This window comes from Prionailurus viverrinus, chromosome A2, assembly GCF_022837055.1.
Source record: "Prionailurus viverrinus isolate Anna chromosome A2, UM_Priviv_1.0, whole genome shotgun sequence".
NCBI lineage: Eukaryota > Metazoa > Chordata > Mammalia > Carnivora > Felidae > Prionailurus > Prionailurus viverrinus.
In genome coordinates, this window is record NC_062562.1 from 63,260,181 (window position 1) to 63,277,295 (window position 17,115).

Here is a 17,115-nt window from a genome sequence, read left to right on the forward strand (position 1 = left end):
ATCCTCTCTTTCATTCCTTATTTTAGTAATTTGAATTTTTTCCCCTTTTTTTTAATTAATTAATTTTTGGGGGTTAGTCTAGCCAAAGGGTTGTGAATTTTACTGATTTTCTCTTTTGTTTTATTTTTCTACTTTTCGTGATTTTTTTGTTTCTAATTTTATTTCCTCCCTTTTAATTGCTTTCGGTTTAGTTTACTATGATTTTAGGGAATTTTGCTACACCTTTAAAAAATTACTGAAGAGGAATGGTTATATTATTGCTTTGAAGTCTTGTTTAAATCTTGTTTTTTATTTAATACAAACATCACAGTTTACACCTTTCCTACAGGCACTCCTTTAGCTGAATGCTATGATTTTTGGTATGTTGTCATTTTTATCGTATTCATCACAAAGTATTTTCTAATTTTCAAAAACCAGTTCTCCTGTGATCTATTAGTTATTTGGGGGCATGTTCTTTAATTTGCACGTATTCATGGTCCCCTCAAATTTCTTTCTGTTGCTGATTTCTCGTCATTTCACTGCAGTCAGAGAATGTATTTTATAGGATTTCAGCCCCTTACAACGCACCGAGACTTGTCTCGTGAAGTGACAAATGTTCAGTCCTGGGAAATGTTCCACATGCAGCAGAGAAGACCGCTTGTGCCGCTATTGTTGGGGCGGGGGGTGGGGGAGGGGGGTTCTCCAAACGTCTGTTGGGTCCGGTTTGCTTATAGTGTTGTTCAAACATCCTGCAGCCGTCTTGGTGTTCTGACTAATTTTTCTATCCATTACTGAACGTGATGTATTGAAGACTCCCAACTATTACTGTTGTATTGTTCACTTCTTACTTTACCTTGTCAGGTGTTCTTCCTGTGTAATGGGACTGGGTTCCAAGATGAAAACGTGTGAACAATTGTTATGTCTTCCCAAGGAAGTGATGCCTTTATCATTATAAAAGTCACTGTGTGTTTCTAGTGTCAAGTTTTATATCATTACAGTCGATTTTGTCTGTTTTGAGCATAGCCACTCCGACATTATTTTGGAGACTGTGTGCATGGTGTACCTTTTCTCTTTTTATTGTCCTAAAACAAACATGACGTAAAGATTTTCATCGTACCATGTTTAAGAGGATAGTTCAGTGTTAAGTACAGGACCCTCAGAGATATTGCGGGTGGGTTCTAGACCACCTCAATACGAATGTCGTAACAAAGTAAGTCAAGTGAATTGTGGTCTCCCAGTGCATGTAAGAGCTGTATTTATGGGGCACCTAGTTGGCTCAGTCAGTTAAGCGTCCAACTTCAGCTCAGGTCATGATCTCAATCTCGTGGTTCCTGAGTTCAAGCCCCACATTGGGCTCTCTGCTGTCAGCACAGAGCCTGCCTCGGATCCTTTGTTCCCCTCTCTCTCTGCCCCTTCCCCGCTTGAGTGCACACGCACATGCTCTCTCTCTCAAAAATAAACATTAAAAAATAAGAGTTATATTTACATCATGCTGTATCTGTTAAATGCACAAGAGCATGATGTCTAAAAAGTGTATTTTTAATTAAAAACACTTTATTGCTAAAAAATGCTAGGCATCATCTGAGCTTGCAGCAAGTCATAATCACTGATCACAGATCACCATAACATTTTTGAGAGAGAGAGAGAGAGAGAGAGAGAGAGAGAAAGAGAAAGCGCACAAGTTGGGGAGAGAGAGGGAGACTCCCAGGCAGCCTCCCCACTCAGTGCAGAGACTGACACAGGACCCGATCACATGACCCTGGGATCATGGCCTGAGCTGAAGTCAAGACACTCACCTGACTGAACCACCCAGGCGCCACAGCCATAACAATTATAATAATAATGCAGAAGTTTGAAGTATCATGAGAATTACCGAAATGTGGCACAGAGAGACAGGGCACGGAGAGTCTTGCCCGACGCCGGGCTGCCACAAACCTTCCGTTTGTAAAAAGCACAGTATCTGCGAAGTGCAGTGAAACGAGGGAAGCCGGCATATCCACTCGGCGCGGCCGTTCCCGGGGACCCTTTGGTCTCAGGGCCCCGGAACTCTGTACCCGTTCAGCCACACGCGGATCCCTTCTGTCCCCGCTGGGTGGCTGTCGCCATTCTCTCTCCCCGTGGTTTGGACTCCTTACTCACATCATATAAATGAAATCGTACAGTATTTGCCTTTTTGTGATACGTTCATCTCACTGAGCAGAGTGTCCTCAAGTCTGATCCATTTTGTAGCAGGCGTCAGAACTTCTCCCCTTTGTCCATCTGGTGCACAACTAAGCCCGAAGTTTGTGCTTCTTCTCCTATGACTCCTTGACATGGACCCTCCTCTCTCACCATGCTGTTGTCTCATGTGTCTGTCCCTCTGCCTGCCTCCTCCTCTCTTCTTCTTCTCTGTGCCCACAGAGGTCCTACCCTTTGGATCGATCTCACCCAGAAGCATTCCATCCACATCTCCTTTGGATGAGTGAGGGTGACCCCCCGTCCCACTTCGCCTGAATGGAGGGGTTTCTCAGTTCGTGACACTTCTCGCCTCTTGTAAACCAGGACACTTGGCCATGCCGGTGAAGCCGGCTCAGCTCACTGCAAGCCCAGCAAGCGTCCAGCTGTCTTGTCCTCTTTGTTCTCTCCGCTGTCCCCTCCTCCACTGTAGGCGTGCCTCCTCGAGACAAGGTCCCGTATCCATGAGGTCTGGGCTTTGTGTCGTTGCTTGTGGAGTGAACGTGTGTGATGGAGCACAGACTCCCAGGGAGCTTGGTGGCGGAGGGCTCCTACCCCCAGCGGGCAGAAGGGGAAGCGAATCCATCAGAGGGCACCCCCCTGAAGAAGCCCATGAGCAAAACTCGTGGCCTGAAAAAGGCCGAAACCCTGACCCACGAAAGCCGGATCATTTGTTTTGCTTATTTTTTTTTAATTCAAATCTAATTAACACATGGTGTTATATTAGCTTCAGTTGTACAGTAGAATGATTCAATAACTGTATATAATTCTCAGTGCTCAGAAAGACAAGGGCACTCTTCACCCCCGATCTGTCGATTTCACACCCTACCTCCCTACCACCTCCCCTCCGGCAACCACTCGTTTGTTCTCTGTATTTAAGAGTCTGGCTTTTTGTCTTTTTTTGTGCGTTCACTTCTTTTGTTTCTTCAACTCGACATCTGAGTGAAATCACGTGGTATTTGTCTTTCTCTGGCTGACTTCTTTCACTTGGCATTATATTCTCTGATCCGATCCACGTTGCTGCAGATGGCAAGAATTCATTCTTTTTTATGGTTGAGCAATATTCCGTCGTGTGTATATTCCACATGTTCCCCTGTGGATGGACACTTGGGCTGCTTCCATATCTTGGCTGTTGTAAATAATGCTGCAGTAAACATGGGAATTAGTGCTTTCATTTTCTTTGGATGATTAGCCAGTAGTGGAATTCATAGATGATATAGTAATTCTACTTTTAATTTTTTTAAATGTTTACTTATTTATTTTTGACAGACAGAGAGAGAGAGAGAGACAGCACGAGTGCAGGGGAGGGGCAGAGAGAGATGGAGAGAGAGAATCCCAAGCAGACTGTGCGCTGTCAGCACAGAGTCCATGTGGGGCTCGGACTCATGAACCGCGAGCGAGATCATGACCTGAGCCGAAATAAAGAATCGGATGCTTAACCTACTGAGCCATCCAGATGCCTCTAAATTTCTTTTTATCTAATAAATAATGTCCAACTCTCCACCAGATATTACAAGACACAGGGTGCCTGGATGGCTCAGCGGGTTAAGCCTTCGACTTTGGCTCAGGTCATGATCTCACAGTTCATAAGTTCAAGCCCCGCATTGGGCTCTATGCTGACATCTCGGAGCCTGGAGCCTGCTTCGGATTTTGTGTGCCCCCCCTACCCCTCCCCCCCACCCCCGCACATGCTCTTTCTCTGTCTCTTAAAAACTGAATACATATTAAAAAAATTACAAAAGAAAAGAAATTACAAGACAAGCTGAAAGACAAAACACACGTTCCATAGAGACAAAAATGGCATTAAAACCAGAACCAGCCGTGGCAGATCGTGAAGTATCAAAATGGGAGTTTATAATAACTCTGACTGATGTGCTAAGGACTCTAATGGGGACAGTAGACAACATGTGAGAAGAAATGGGCACTGTCAGCAGAGAGATGGACACTGGAAGAGTAGAGGTGCTGTCAGTAAAAAGGAAAACTGTAGAGAGCAGGATGACAACAAACATGAGACGGGCTCAGCATTAGCTGGATGCTGCTGAGGAAGGAAGCACTGAACCTGTGAAAGGGTTACCAGGTAGTTTGAAAACTGAATTGCAGAGAGAAAACAGGAATGAAAAGGTGGAACGGACTGTCGGGGATCGTGACAGGGACGACACATGGCCTGTGTGCCCAATGGTATCCCCAGAAGGAGTCCAAAAGAGAAAGGGACAGAAGAAATAGCTGAATAATGACGGCACTGGTTTTCAAAATGTGTGACAACTCCCGAAGTGCAGAATCCGAAAGTCCACAAACCACCAAAGAAGACAAATACCAAAAAACCGACATGTGATCATGTGATATCCAAGCTGTAGACATTCAAAGACAAATTCTTGAAGGAGGCTGGCGTGGGGGACAGATACCTTACCTACAGACTTACCAGAAGGCATGGAAGAAAGAAGGCAGAGTGGAGTGTTTTAAAGCATTCAGAGAAAAATTACCACGCCCTAGAATTCTGAACCCTGTGAAATGATCTTTGAAAAGTGAAGGAGACATCAACACAAAATGAATTTGTTGCCAGCAGAACTGTCTTGCAAGAAATGTTGAGAGAAATGGGGCACCTGGGTGGCTCAGTTGGTTGAATGGCTGACTTCAGCTCAGGTCATGATTTCGCCATTCCGAGTTCAAGCCCCACATCGGGCTCTGTGCTGACAGCTCTGAGCTGGAACTTGTTTTGGATTCTGTGTCTTCCTCTCTCTCTCTCTCTCTCTCTCTCTCTCTCCCCCCCCTCCTTCTCTTTCTGCCCCTCCCCCACTCACGCATGTACGTGCTCTCTCAAAAATAAACATTAAAAAGAAATTAAAAAAGAAATGTTGAAAGAAGGAAAATAATATAGGTTGGAAAGTCAGATTTACATAAAGAAAGGACGAACATTAGAGAAGGAGTAATTGAAGACAAAAAATCTTTCCTATTTATTATTCTTCATTGATTTATTATTTCTTCATTGATTTTAAATAGTTTGTTTAAAACAATAACAGCAACTTTGTATCTGGTGATTGTGGCCTATGGCTGAGTGACATGAATGGTGGAAATCCAATTGGGAATGGAAGGGGGAATTGGGAATTCTCTGCTCTAAGATGCTTCCACTGGGGCACCCCAATCACTCTGTGAGTTGAGTGTTCGACTCTTCATTTCAGCTCGAGTCATGATCCCGGGGTTGTGGGATTGAGCCCCTTGTTGGGCTCTGTGCTGAGGATGGAACCTTCTTAAGATTGTCTCTCTTTCTCCCTCTGCCCCTCTCCCTCCACTCCTCTCTCTCTCTTTCAAAAAAAAAATAGGTACTCCCAGGTCATTTTTATTTGCAAGGGGACTTGAAACAGTTATAAATGTATCTTGTGAACCACAGAACAACCAATACAAATTTTTAAAAAGAAATACAACATAGTCCAGGAAAGGAGAGAAAATGAAGTCGTATACAATGTTCAACTAAAAGCAGATAAGGAAGAAAAAGAGTGAGAAACAAGGAGAACAAATAGAAAATTGTTACTATAATCCAAGTGTGTCAAACGTCACTGTAAATGTACTGGTGTAAACGCACCAATTGATAGAAACTACCAGAGTGGATGAAGAGACAAGACCCAACTATATGTTTTCTAAAAGAATCCACTTTAAATGTAAAGACCCGGATGGATTAAAGGCAACGGGGAAAAGAAAGATACGCTGTGCTTACATGAATGCATAGAAAGCTGGAGTGTCCCCGTGAATTTCAGAGCAAGACAAAGGGCAAAAAGAAGTTGTTAGGAATAAAGTGGGATATTGCATAATGATAAAGGAGTCAGTTCTCCAGACCCGGATGTGTGTAAACCCCACCCTGGCGTGTCAGAATCTGCGAGGATGGGGCAGTGGACCCAGAGAAGTGGGGGACATCAGTGCTCCCTTTTGAGGGACTGACAGATCCATCAGGCAGAAAACGAGTCAGGATACAGTTGAACTAACGGGCACATTAGTCAGCTGGGTCCGAAGACGTCTATAGGATACGTTGTGCAACAACAGCAGTGTATGCGGTCTGTTTGGGCTCACATGGATGGTTCATCAAGATGGACCACATTCGGGGCTCCTTAGAAATGTGACAGTACAAGTCATGCAAAATGCTTTCTCGGATGACATTAGCATTAAGCTAGAAATAACAGAAAGGCAGCTGGAAAATCCCCAGATATTCAGGGATTAAACAACGCACTTCTAATTAACGCATGACTCAAAGACTAAATTGGACTCCATTAAAATAAAAACAAAATCTGCTCAGGGCAGAACACTTCTAAGGGCGTGAAAACACAAATCCCAGATGGGCAGAGAATATTTGCAAAGCACGCATCTGATACAAGACTTGTATCCAAAAGATACAAAGAACCCAACAATAGAAAAATAAACAACCCGATTAGAATATGGTCAAAAGGTGTGAATGGATACCTCGCTAAAGATACAGATGGCACATGAAGAGACGTGCAGTGTCACATGTCACTGGGGAATTTCAAATTTAAGCAATATATACACGTCTATTAGAGTGCCAGAAATCCCAGACGCTGTCAGTGCCAGAAGCTGGGGACGAGGTGAAGCTATATTGGAAATGCTCGTGGTACAGCCACTACCCAGGACGGTTTGTGAGTTTCTCGCAAAGCTAAAGCATAGTCTTACGATAGCCTGAAGCAATCCTCCTCCTAGGTATTTATTGAGATGATTTGAGAACTTATGTGCACACACACACAAAAAAAACCAAACAACCCAAAAACCCTGTAGGCTAATGCTTACAGTAGTGTTATCAATAGTTGTCAAAATTTGGAAGCAACAGAGGTACGCTTCAGTAAGTGAATGAACAAACAAACTGGGGTGTATCTAAACAATGGAATAGGGGCACCTGGGTGGCTCAGTCGGTTAAGCGTCCGACTTTGGCTCAGGTCATGATCTCGCGGTCCATGAGTTCGAGCCCTGCGTCAGGCTCTGTGCTGACAGCTCAGAACCTGGAGCCTGCTTCTGATTCTGTGTCTCCCTCTCTCTCTGACCCTCCCCCATTCATGCTCTGTTTCTCTCTGTCTCAAAAATAAATACATGTTAAAAAAATTTTTAAAAAAATGGAATATCATTCCTCAGTAAGACACGAGCTCTCCAGCCCTGGGAGGACACGGAGGAACCTTAAATGCATGTCACTGAGTAAAAGAAGTCTATCTGAAAAGGCTGTTACTGATGGGGGAGGTTCAGGATGAGAGGCAGTGTAGCATGTGGGAACTTCGTATACTTTTCTGTTCAACTTTCCTGTGAGTCTTCAGCTGCTCTAAAAGTTGGAACTCTAGGGGCACCTGGCGGGGGGGCTCAGTTTATTCGGAGAGAAGGACAATTATTTGGGTCAAAATGTGGGGATCTGTGTAAAGAAAGGATGAACACTAGAAAAGGAGCAGGTTTTGGGGCACCTGGGGGCTCAGCCGGTTAAGCATCTGACTTCGGCTCAGGTCATGATCTCACGGTCCGTGGGTTTGAGCCCCGTGTCGGGCTCTGTGCTGACAGCTCACAGCTTGGGGCCTCTTTTGGATTCTGTGTCCCTCTCTCTCTGCCTCCACCCAGCTCGTGATCTGTCTCTCTCTCAGAACATAAACGTTAAAAAAACAAAATTGGAACTCTATAAATTAGAAAAAAATTCCCTCCCTCTTCCTTTTATGTTGTAATCTTATTTTTTCTCCTCTTCCTTTTTTGTATGGTTCTTCTATCTTTCTACCTAATGGTCACAGAATGAGAAAAATGGTAGACTGACAAGCGTAAGGTGGAGTTATTGGAACTGGCCCTTTAGTGAACTCCGGGCCCGCAGTAACATGCGGGCTTCCATTTTAGCAGCTGTAAAAGGGTGGTGATGATTTTTTTTTCTTTTAATAACTGCTGTGTGCATTTCTACCAGTAAAAGGAAATAGAATGAAGTACAGATTTGTGCTGTAACGTGGGTGAGCCTCTGAAGCTTCATGCGAAAGTCATATATTGCATTGTTCAGTTTTATAAACTACCCACCAGGCAAATCCACAGGAACGAAAAGCCAGGGGCTGGGGGGACAGTGGAATGAGGAGTGACCGATTTGTGGGTACAGAGTTTCCTCTGGGACCCTGGGTTTTCATTTGCAGTATTTTTTCGTATGTTCAATGAGAGATGGATAGGCTATGCTAAAAATGTACTTTTTAAAAACCTGAATCTGAATGATAGTTTAGCCATTGATTCATTAGGAATTGTTTTTAAAAATTTTTTTTAATGTTTATCTATTTTGGACCTAGAGAGAGAGAGAGCTCACGAGCAGGGGAGGCGCAGCTAGAGAGAGGGAGACACAGAATCGGAAGCAGGCTCCAGGCTCCAGGCTCCGAGCTGTCAGCACAGAGCCCGACATAGGGCTTGAACTCACGAACCGCGAGATCATGACCTGAGCCTAAGTCGGATGCTTAACCAACTGAGCCACACAGGCGCCCCCCCATCCATAAGGAATTCTCATAAATTGTTTTGGTGGGGAAATAATTGTTATGATAGCCATTTATTAAGCATGCCATATGCCTCCTACAGAGCTCTGTGCTTTCTGTATTATTATTTTTTTTAAACATAAAAAGCAGTCGTGGCCTCAGAGCCACACCTGGGCACGTGGGTTGCTACCCATTCATCGATCCAGTTATGCTAAATTGATTAGTTGCATTGTATGAACTGCAGTGAACTTCTCTTTGAGGAACCAGGTTGGAGAACCGGATGATGTGTGTCTGGGGAGCCAAATTTTCTGGACTGTGCTGCTGTTTCTCATTGCAGAGAGACCGTGGATCTGTCTTTGGCGGGCGCCGCAGGTGTTCGCATGGGCTACTGTCCGCAGCAGGACGCCCTGGACGAGTTCCTGACTGGTTGGGAACACCTCCGTTATTACTGTACCCTCCGCGGGGTTCCCAACTCCTGCATTTCTCAGGTAAGTCTCCCTGAGGTTTTCCAGGAAAGCCTCCCGCTGAGCAATGCTCAGCGAACACCTCTGGTCCCAGCACAGCTCTCTGACCCGATAGATAAATGATAAACATACCTGAAAGATGTTTCCGATCTGATTACACGGAAGGAAACGCAGTCACGATGGTTGTGTTGTTTTCAGTTATGTACTGAAAATAGAGATCTGAGTGCGGAAGTCACTTGGGGTTAAGGGTGACATCATTTGCAACTTTGTCTCCTCTCCAAGTGCCTTTCAAGTTTCCTGGACTGTTGCTTTCATTCGGGAACAGAGCTCATAGACCCGCTGCCAGGGCTTACAGAGAAGGGTGCAGACTGTACAGAAAGAATGCCAGTGGGGTGGGGGGACTGGGACGTCAGGAGGAGGACTTCCTGGTGAGCGGGCTGACACCTGCCAGCCTGACTCCTTCCCGGGTGGGCTCCAGAGGATGGAGAAGTGCCAGAGACTGCAGATCACCCCCTTCCTCCGTCTCTGTGGGAGGAGGGGGTGGACGCAGCCCCGAGAACGCAGGAGGCCTTTGTGCAGTGGTCAGCCAAGCCGAGCTGACAGCCTTGATCGACAGCTCCGAGGACGTGCCAGGCGGAAGCCGCTGGAACCGCACGTGCTTGAGGCGCAGTTTTCCTTTTCCTGCCCCTTGCAGGGATTCTGGAATGCTCCTTGCATTCCTGGATTCTGAACAAGGAGCAGAAGTAAGCGGCTTTTGCAGTGCATTTGCGATGTGATTCTGCAGGGAGGGAGCGTCCCAGAATTCACAGGAGACAAAACTAACAGCCTCACCTTCCCTGGTCCGTGAAAATTCACTCAAGCGCTGTTCTGTCATCTTCTTCAGCCTTCTTCTCTTACCGATGCTCTGTAAGTAAGAGCAAGTAAAGCAGAAGCCCTCCTGGTCCTCGAGGACCTGGGTCCCTTCACCCACCTGCCACCGTCAGGAAGCAAGGACAACGGGCCGCCCCTGGCGGCCTGCTCATCTGTACAACTGTTGAGATCCGGGACTCATCAGAGCTCAGTCTTTAAAAGGCGTTTGTCTCTGTCAGCTCCCCCGGGTTCGTGTTTGATTGAAGAGGGAGATGCTTGGCGAACGCCACAAGCTGGCCCCTTTGCCGTCCCGGGGGAAATGCACGCTTGGAAAAGTTCTTGCCAATAGAGTGAGGCCTGGTGCTGCCCGTCATACGGGGCGACTCCCTCCTGAGTGTCGGCGGTCTTCCAGATTCTTCTTCCTGAGCCCCCTCCACAGAGAGAAGTTATCGTAACGGTGGCTGATGAGGAACTGTCTTCGTTTCCTTCCCGAAACCGCAAGAGAGGATTACTGATTGCCCCGAGCTTTCCAAGACGTCAGCACGTGTTCCCGGAGGATGTGGCTCCCTTTATGGCAACCTTCCCTCTCCTATGAACTTTAGAAATGCGGGAAATCTAGACCAAGCGTCCCCGTTCTAACGCACCTGTCACCAGGTGACCAGAAGGGATTATTGTTATTGTTATTGTTAAATAACAGAAAACAAGACTTTTAGCCAGCACTTCAGTATTTATTTTAAGTATTTCCCAGCAGCCATATGAGGTAGAAAGGTTGCAAATGGGGAAGCCGAGAGGCAGGTAGCCGAGACCCGCCTCAGCTAGAATGGCTACAATGGGGAGGGGGTTTCTTTTGAAATCATAGAAACCAGCTCCAGAGTAAGTGTTCTTTTGTTTTCAATTTTTTTAAGTTTGTTTATTTATTTTGAAAGAGGGAGAGAGAGAGGGAGGGGCAGAGGGAAAGAGAGAATCCCCAGCGGGCTCCCCACTGTCAGCACAGAGGGCTCGAACTCATGAGCCTTGAGATCATGACCTGAGCCAAAATCAAGAGTCAGTCGGTTGAGCGTCCGACTTTGGCTCAGGTCATGATCTCGCGGTTTGTGGGTTTGAGCCCCGCGTCTGGCTCTGTGCTGACAGCGCCGAGCCTGGATCCTGCTTCGGATCCTGTGTCTCCCTCTCTCTCTGCCCCTCCTCTCCTTGCTCTCTGTCTCTATCTCTCTCTCTCTCTCAAAAATAAATGAAGAAAAAAATTAAAAAAAAAAAGAGTCAGATGCTCAACTGACAGAGCCCCCCAGGTACCCCCAGAGTACGAGTTCCTGATTAAGACGCTATCCTGATGCTGAGTAACATGCTGGCTGCTTGTCGAAGATGACGGAATTTCTTGTTCCCTGAATGGCTGGGTCTTCCTTTCTATGCCCCTTGCTGACTAAGGAAGTGGCAACTGTGTGGAGTGACCTTGTGGCCCCTTAGCCCAAGGGGCTTCCTTTACACATCTCCCTCAGGGCTGAAGCTGCCCCCAGGGGGGACCTCACCTCCCGGACTCCCAGCCGGGGTGTTGATCTTTCCCTGGCCTGTCTGCCGCTCACCTCGGTTCTCTCCCCCGGGCTGACGTCCACCTTCACGGTAACCTGGGCAGCCACAGTTGGGTCCACTGTGATTCCAGAGGCCCCCTTGTGCCTGCGGGAAGCCCCTCCTGAGAGCCCACCGCACCCCTCCCACCCCTGCCTCCCCCCCGACCCCCCCACCACCTTGGCACCCAGGCTGGTCTGCATCCCAGGGTCCCAGCTCACATATAGCCCACTCTTGGATCTTCTGCGTATAGTCCCCCTTCCTCCCCCTGCAAACTTCCAGAAGTTCCATTAGATGGGAAAGAGAGGCTGTCTTCATTTGGCTCAAACTGAGGCTTGGTGTAATGGTTTTCAGTTTCTCCCCATTGTCCACACACCTCTAGGGTTTTTTTTGGACAGGGATCATATTTGAACCTGAATTCAATGAACCTGATGTTTAAAAAATACATCGGGTTACAGCAAAAGGATCCAGGAGACAGGGGTGACATGTTCTGGCATGCTAGACAAACGGGGATGATAATTTAAGGGTTATTGTGATACCCAAACTGCCAAACCCCGGTGCTGATGGGGATGAGGCCTGGGGTTTCGTAGTTTGGGACAGAAGGGGCATAGAGCCCTTCGCCGTGGTGCTGTGACACCACCCTCACATCCCATCAGGGGAGCCCCCCGCTGTGTCTCACCACCTACTGTTTGCTCCACGACACGCCTTTTATCCTGGAAGTTTCTTCCACTCGCACACAGTTTTCCTAGAAGGAGCTAGAAGTTACAGCAGGAGGAACGGGGACCTGGAGGAAAGTCGGGGTGGGGTTGGAAGAAAGGGTTTCTGTCCTAAATCCTGGGCCCCTTTTTCCTTCTTAGTTTGATCTTTACTGTCACAGGAAACTTTGATTTGGCCGTCAGTGTGGTAGAGGAAAGAATTTTGCTTGTAAGGGAACTAATACATATGTGGACCTCTGGGCGGTTTATTTTGGGTTAGATGATCCTTACAAAGACGTACTAAGTGTGGGTCACGATCACGCACCGGGCATATAGGATGAATGAATCGCACACTCTGGACTTAAATGGAGTACAACTTAGAACTTTATGGGAGAGGGGCGCCTGGGGGGCTCAGTCGGTTAAGCATCCGGCTCTTGATTTTGGCTCAGCTCATGAGCTCACGGTTCGTGAGACCCAGCCCCGCATCGGCCTCTGCACTGACAGTGGGGAGCCTGCTTGGAATTCTCTCTCTCCTTCTCTCTCTCTGCTTGTGTTCTTCCCCCCACCCCCACCCCCACAAATAAACTTAAAAAAAAAAAGAACACTATGTGAGAGAAATACATAATAGCAGAAAGAGAGAATCTTTAAGCTCAATACATTTTGGGGTTGACATGGTATTTTGCTGACCACAATTCCTAGGGCATCCCGGGATTGAACCCAATGTATTTGTTCTATGTCTTCTGGACTCTTCCCTGGCCCTGGCATCCAGGATCTGTCAGTTGCATTGTTTAGCCTTTTGTGAGCTTGGAAAAACAGGACCTACGTTTTCTGGTTCCAGAAAAATAAGCCATCGTAGTTAGACGGGCTCATTCAGAAATTCTCTGCATTCCCTTGACTTACACTGTTAACTAGACCAGTCCTCGACATTCTTATTTCTTTTGGTGTTATTGTGCGGCTGCACAAATAAAGCTGTGGAGTGGTTTATGTGGGGGGTTTCCTTGGGAGGCATCAATGTTGTCCCAATATCTAAAAAAATGTTTTTTAATGTTTACTTCTTTTTGAGAGAGAGACAGACAGACAGACAGAGCACGAGTGGGGAAGGGGCAGAGAGAGAGGGAGACAGAGAATCCGAAAAGCAGGCTCCAGGCTCCGAGCTGTCAGCACAGAGCCTGATATGAGGCTTGAACCCACGAACCACGAGATCGTGACCTGAGCCGAAGTCTGACGCTTCACCGACTGAGCCGAAGTCTGACGCTTCACCGACTGAGCCATCCGGGTGCTCCTGTGCCAGTATTCTTAGACATTCTCAATATTTCATCACTGACACATTATTATTATTATCCCAACTTTTATGCACTTATTAAAAAATACATTTGGTAGTTCATATCATTTATTCAAAAATGTATTTGATTTAGTTATTTTATTTTTTACCCTTATTTAGTTTATCGTATGTTTCTTCAGTTGTTGAGGACGCAGAGTTTCCCCCACATCTCCTAGATTTGAATGAAGACATGATCTTGGCCAGTTTGGTTATATGGTGGTACATAAGCAAGCGAAACTGACGTAGTGCGTTCATGGCTCTTGGTCGCCACAGTTAGGTAGAACACGTTTGTCAAATTAAAAAAAAAAAAATTAAGTTTACTTATTTTTTTTTTTAATTTTTTTTTCAACGTTTTTTATTTATTTTTGGGACAGAGAGAGACAGAGCATGAACGGGGGAGGGGCAGAGAGAGAGGGAGACACAGAATCGGAAACAGGCTCCAGGCTCCGAGCCATCAGCCCAGAGCCTGACGCGGGGCTCGAACTCACGGACCGCGAGATCGTGACCTGGCTGAAGTCGGAAGCTTAACCGACTGTGCCACCCAGGTGCCCCAAGTTTACTTATTTTGAGAGAGACAGAGAGACAGTGTGATTGGGGGGTGGGGGGGGAGAGGGAGAATCCCAAGCAGCCTCCTCGCTCAGTGCACAGCCTGATGTGTGGCTTGAACCCATGACCGTGAGATCACGACCTGAGCCAAAATCAAGAGTCCGACGCTTCACCCCCCGGAGCCACCCCAGCGCCCCCACATTTGTCAGATTTTTAAACTACGTGGGTCTAGAAGCCCAGTAGTTGCTCAGTCCCAGCCCCCAGAGGAAGTAGCCACCCCGTGGATGGAACCGAAAACACAAAATGTAGCGTGCCCAAATTCTGGCAGACGTCGGAGCGGAAGGGCTGTTCGCACACACACCCCCTCCCCCCCCCCCCCCCCCCCCCCCCCCCCCCCCCCCCGCCAAGGGCAAGGGCGCGAGCTGGCGCGGCAGGTGTGGGTGGGGCGGGGAGGGAAGGGAGGAGGCCGGAGGCCATGAGCCTGCTGCGTGCTCCAGTGGGAACCCTCTCCTGTGGGGGGCGGGGCGGGGGGTGGTGCATGGTCGCTGTCTTCTGGCCTCATGCAGCTTCCAGCAGTGTTCGCTGAGAATCATGCCCTCCCCTTGCCAACCTCCCGCAGGGCCGTCTCCGGCAGCTCCAAGGATGGAAGGGGGCATTTCTTGCCCCTGTGACTAGTGAAAACTCCCTTCTCAGTTCTCTGCTCCCTCGAAGTCCCGTCCTGCCCACCCCCCTGTCTGGTTTATTCCCTCACTTCCTCCTCAGTCTTGGTTTCGGCTCGCCTGTGTGTGGCTGTCCATCGGGGCCTTGGCCCCACTGTACTTCTGACCCTCTCTGCCCCACCCCCCCGCCCCAGCCCCAGCCCCAGCCCCGCGTGCTCTGGCCAAGGCTGCGATGACCCCCAGGCGCCCCAGCAGAGCCCCCACCCCCACCCGCTCCTTCTCTGCCAACCTGGGGAGGTGAAGGGAGGTGTGTGTGGGAGGTGGGCAGGGGTAGCGGGAGGAGGGGAGGGCACTCAGGGCTGAGAGCCTGTCCAGGGGGTAGGGGGGCGGTGTGCCCTGGGCCAACGGGGATGCATTCACCGACAGCGCCTCCTTTGCAGGTCGCTGGGGACCTGGTGAGGCGTTTACACCTGGAAGCCCACGTGGACAAGCTGGTGGCCACCTACAGTGGGGGGACCAAGCGGAAGCTGTCTACGGCCTTGGCTTTGCTGGGCAGACCCGACCTGCTTTTACTGGTGAGTAGGGGAGATCCCAATGGTCTGCGGGGATCTTCAGATAAGATGCTTTTAACTTCTCAGAGCCCCTCTGGGAAAGAAATTCAAATCGGCAGTGTTGGTTGTCTGCACTAATATGCTCTTTTGCCCTAAGGCAACATTTCCCAAACAGAATCTAAAAAAGCATTGGGATTTTACAGAAAAAAAAAAATGTCTTTTGATAGAGTCCCTGTTACTGACCTAATTGAAGGTTCAATAAATATTTACCATTAAAAGCAGTATTTTATTTAAAAAAAATTTTTTTTAACATTTATTTTTGAGAGAGACAGAGCGCGAGCAAGGGAGTGACAGAGAGGGAGACACAGAATTGCAATCAGCTCCAGGTTCCGAACTGTCAGCACAGACCCGATGCGGGGCTCAAACCCACGAACTGTGAGATCATGGCCTGAGCCGAAGTCGGATGCTCAACCAACTGAGCCACCCAGGCGCCCCTAAAAGCAGTATTTTAGAATGGTATCAGGATTCACCTATAATCTGAAAATCAATATATGTTTGCCATCTAGTGTGTTGTTTTTGAGTGTTTTTCTACCTGCAGATATGTGATTGTCCCAGCTGCAGTGACATGAATCCGTGGTGAATCTTGATGGCGGGCGTCGGGGGCAGGATGGATGTGGCGGGGACAGCAGGTTGTTCAGCAAGACAGTCGAGCCTGTACGCAGTGGCTTTGAGACAAGGCTGTCTGTAATCTGGGAACTGGAGTTATTCCAGCTGGTTAGATGAAAGCATGAATTCGTGGTGGGGGGATCAAGAAATAAAGGCAATTGTCTTGCATTTCAAAGTTAGCTAGAAGTAATATCCTTCAAGCAGGAAGTACATAAAAGCCACTGTTTGGGTGCCGTAGACAGGGTATGAATCACTGATGTGTATCTCATGGTTTCCCACTTGTACAGAGTCTGAGAGCCTTCAAAACGTGTGGGTAACAAATTCTTTTCTTCTTTCTGTTCTTGTTCATTAAATGGAAATGGGATTCAAGAGACCCGCATTGGAAAAGTGGCCCTCATTAGGTAATGAGGTGTCTTCTGGACTTTTGGAGGACTTTTTCTTTCTTTCTCTTTCTTTCTTTCTTCCTTTCTTTCTTTTTTTTTTTTTAATTTTTTTTCAACGTTTATTTATTTTTGGGACAGAGAGAGACAGAGCATGAACGGGGGAGGGGCAGAGAGAGAGGGAGACACGGAATCAGAAACAGGCTCCAGGCTCTGAGCCATCAGCCCAGAGCCGGACGCGGGGCTCGAACTCGCAGACCGCGAGATCGTGACCTGGCTGAAGTCGGACACTTAACCGACTGCGCTACCCAGGCGCCCCTCTTTCTTTCTTTCTTTCTCTCTCCCTCCCTTCCTCTCTCTCTCTCTTTCTTTCTCTCTCCCTCTTTCTTTCTTTCTTTCTTTCTCTCTTTCTTTCTTTCTTTCTTTCTTTCTTTCTTTCTTTCTTCTTTGCTCTAAGTTTGCTTCTTTGCAAGGTTCAAATCAAGGACTGTTGCAGAATGCCACATTCTAACACCCGGTAGTGAATACAAACCCTTGCCTGGGTCTGCGGGGTGTAAACTAGGTTTTCCATATAAGAAGCGTTTACAAGGCATGGAGTCTGTTACCTTCTGCAGAATGTCCCCATGCTCTGCCTTGCCAGGCATGTGTCCTCAGTTCGGATGGGGACTCCTGTCCCCGGCTCACCACAGCCCCCACCTGCTTCTCACAGCCTTGCTCTCAGCAACTTGGTTGCCCTAGACTCTGGGCTAGGGGTCAAGCTGGGGACC

General features: G+C 47.7%; 1 protein-coding gene across 6 annotated transcripts in view; it reads left to right on the plus strand.

Moving 5' to 3' along the window:
- ABCA13 (ATP binding cassette subfamily A member 13) overlaps positions 1–17,115 on the plus strand; it is a 395,893-nt gene that overhangs the window by 340,698 nt on the left and 38,080 nt on the right. For all 6 annotated transcript variants that reach the window (XM_047839515.1, XM_047839521.1, XM_047839537.1 and 3 more), the window contains 2 exons: positions 8,992–9,142; positions 15,192–15,326. In XM_047839515.1, coding sequence (XP_047695471.1) covers positions 8,992–9,142; positions 15,192–15,326 — 286 coding nt within the window. The remainder of the gene's footprint in view (positions 1–8,991; positions 9,143–15,191; positions 15,327–17,115) is intronic.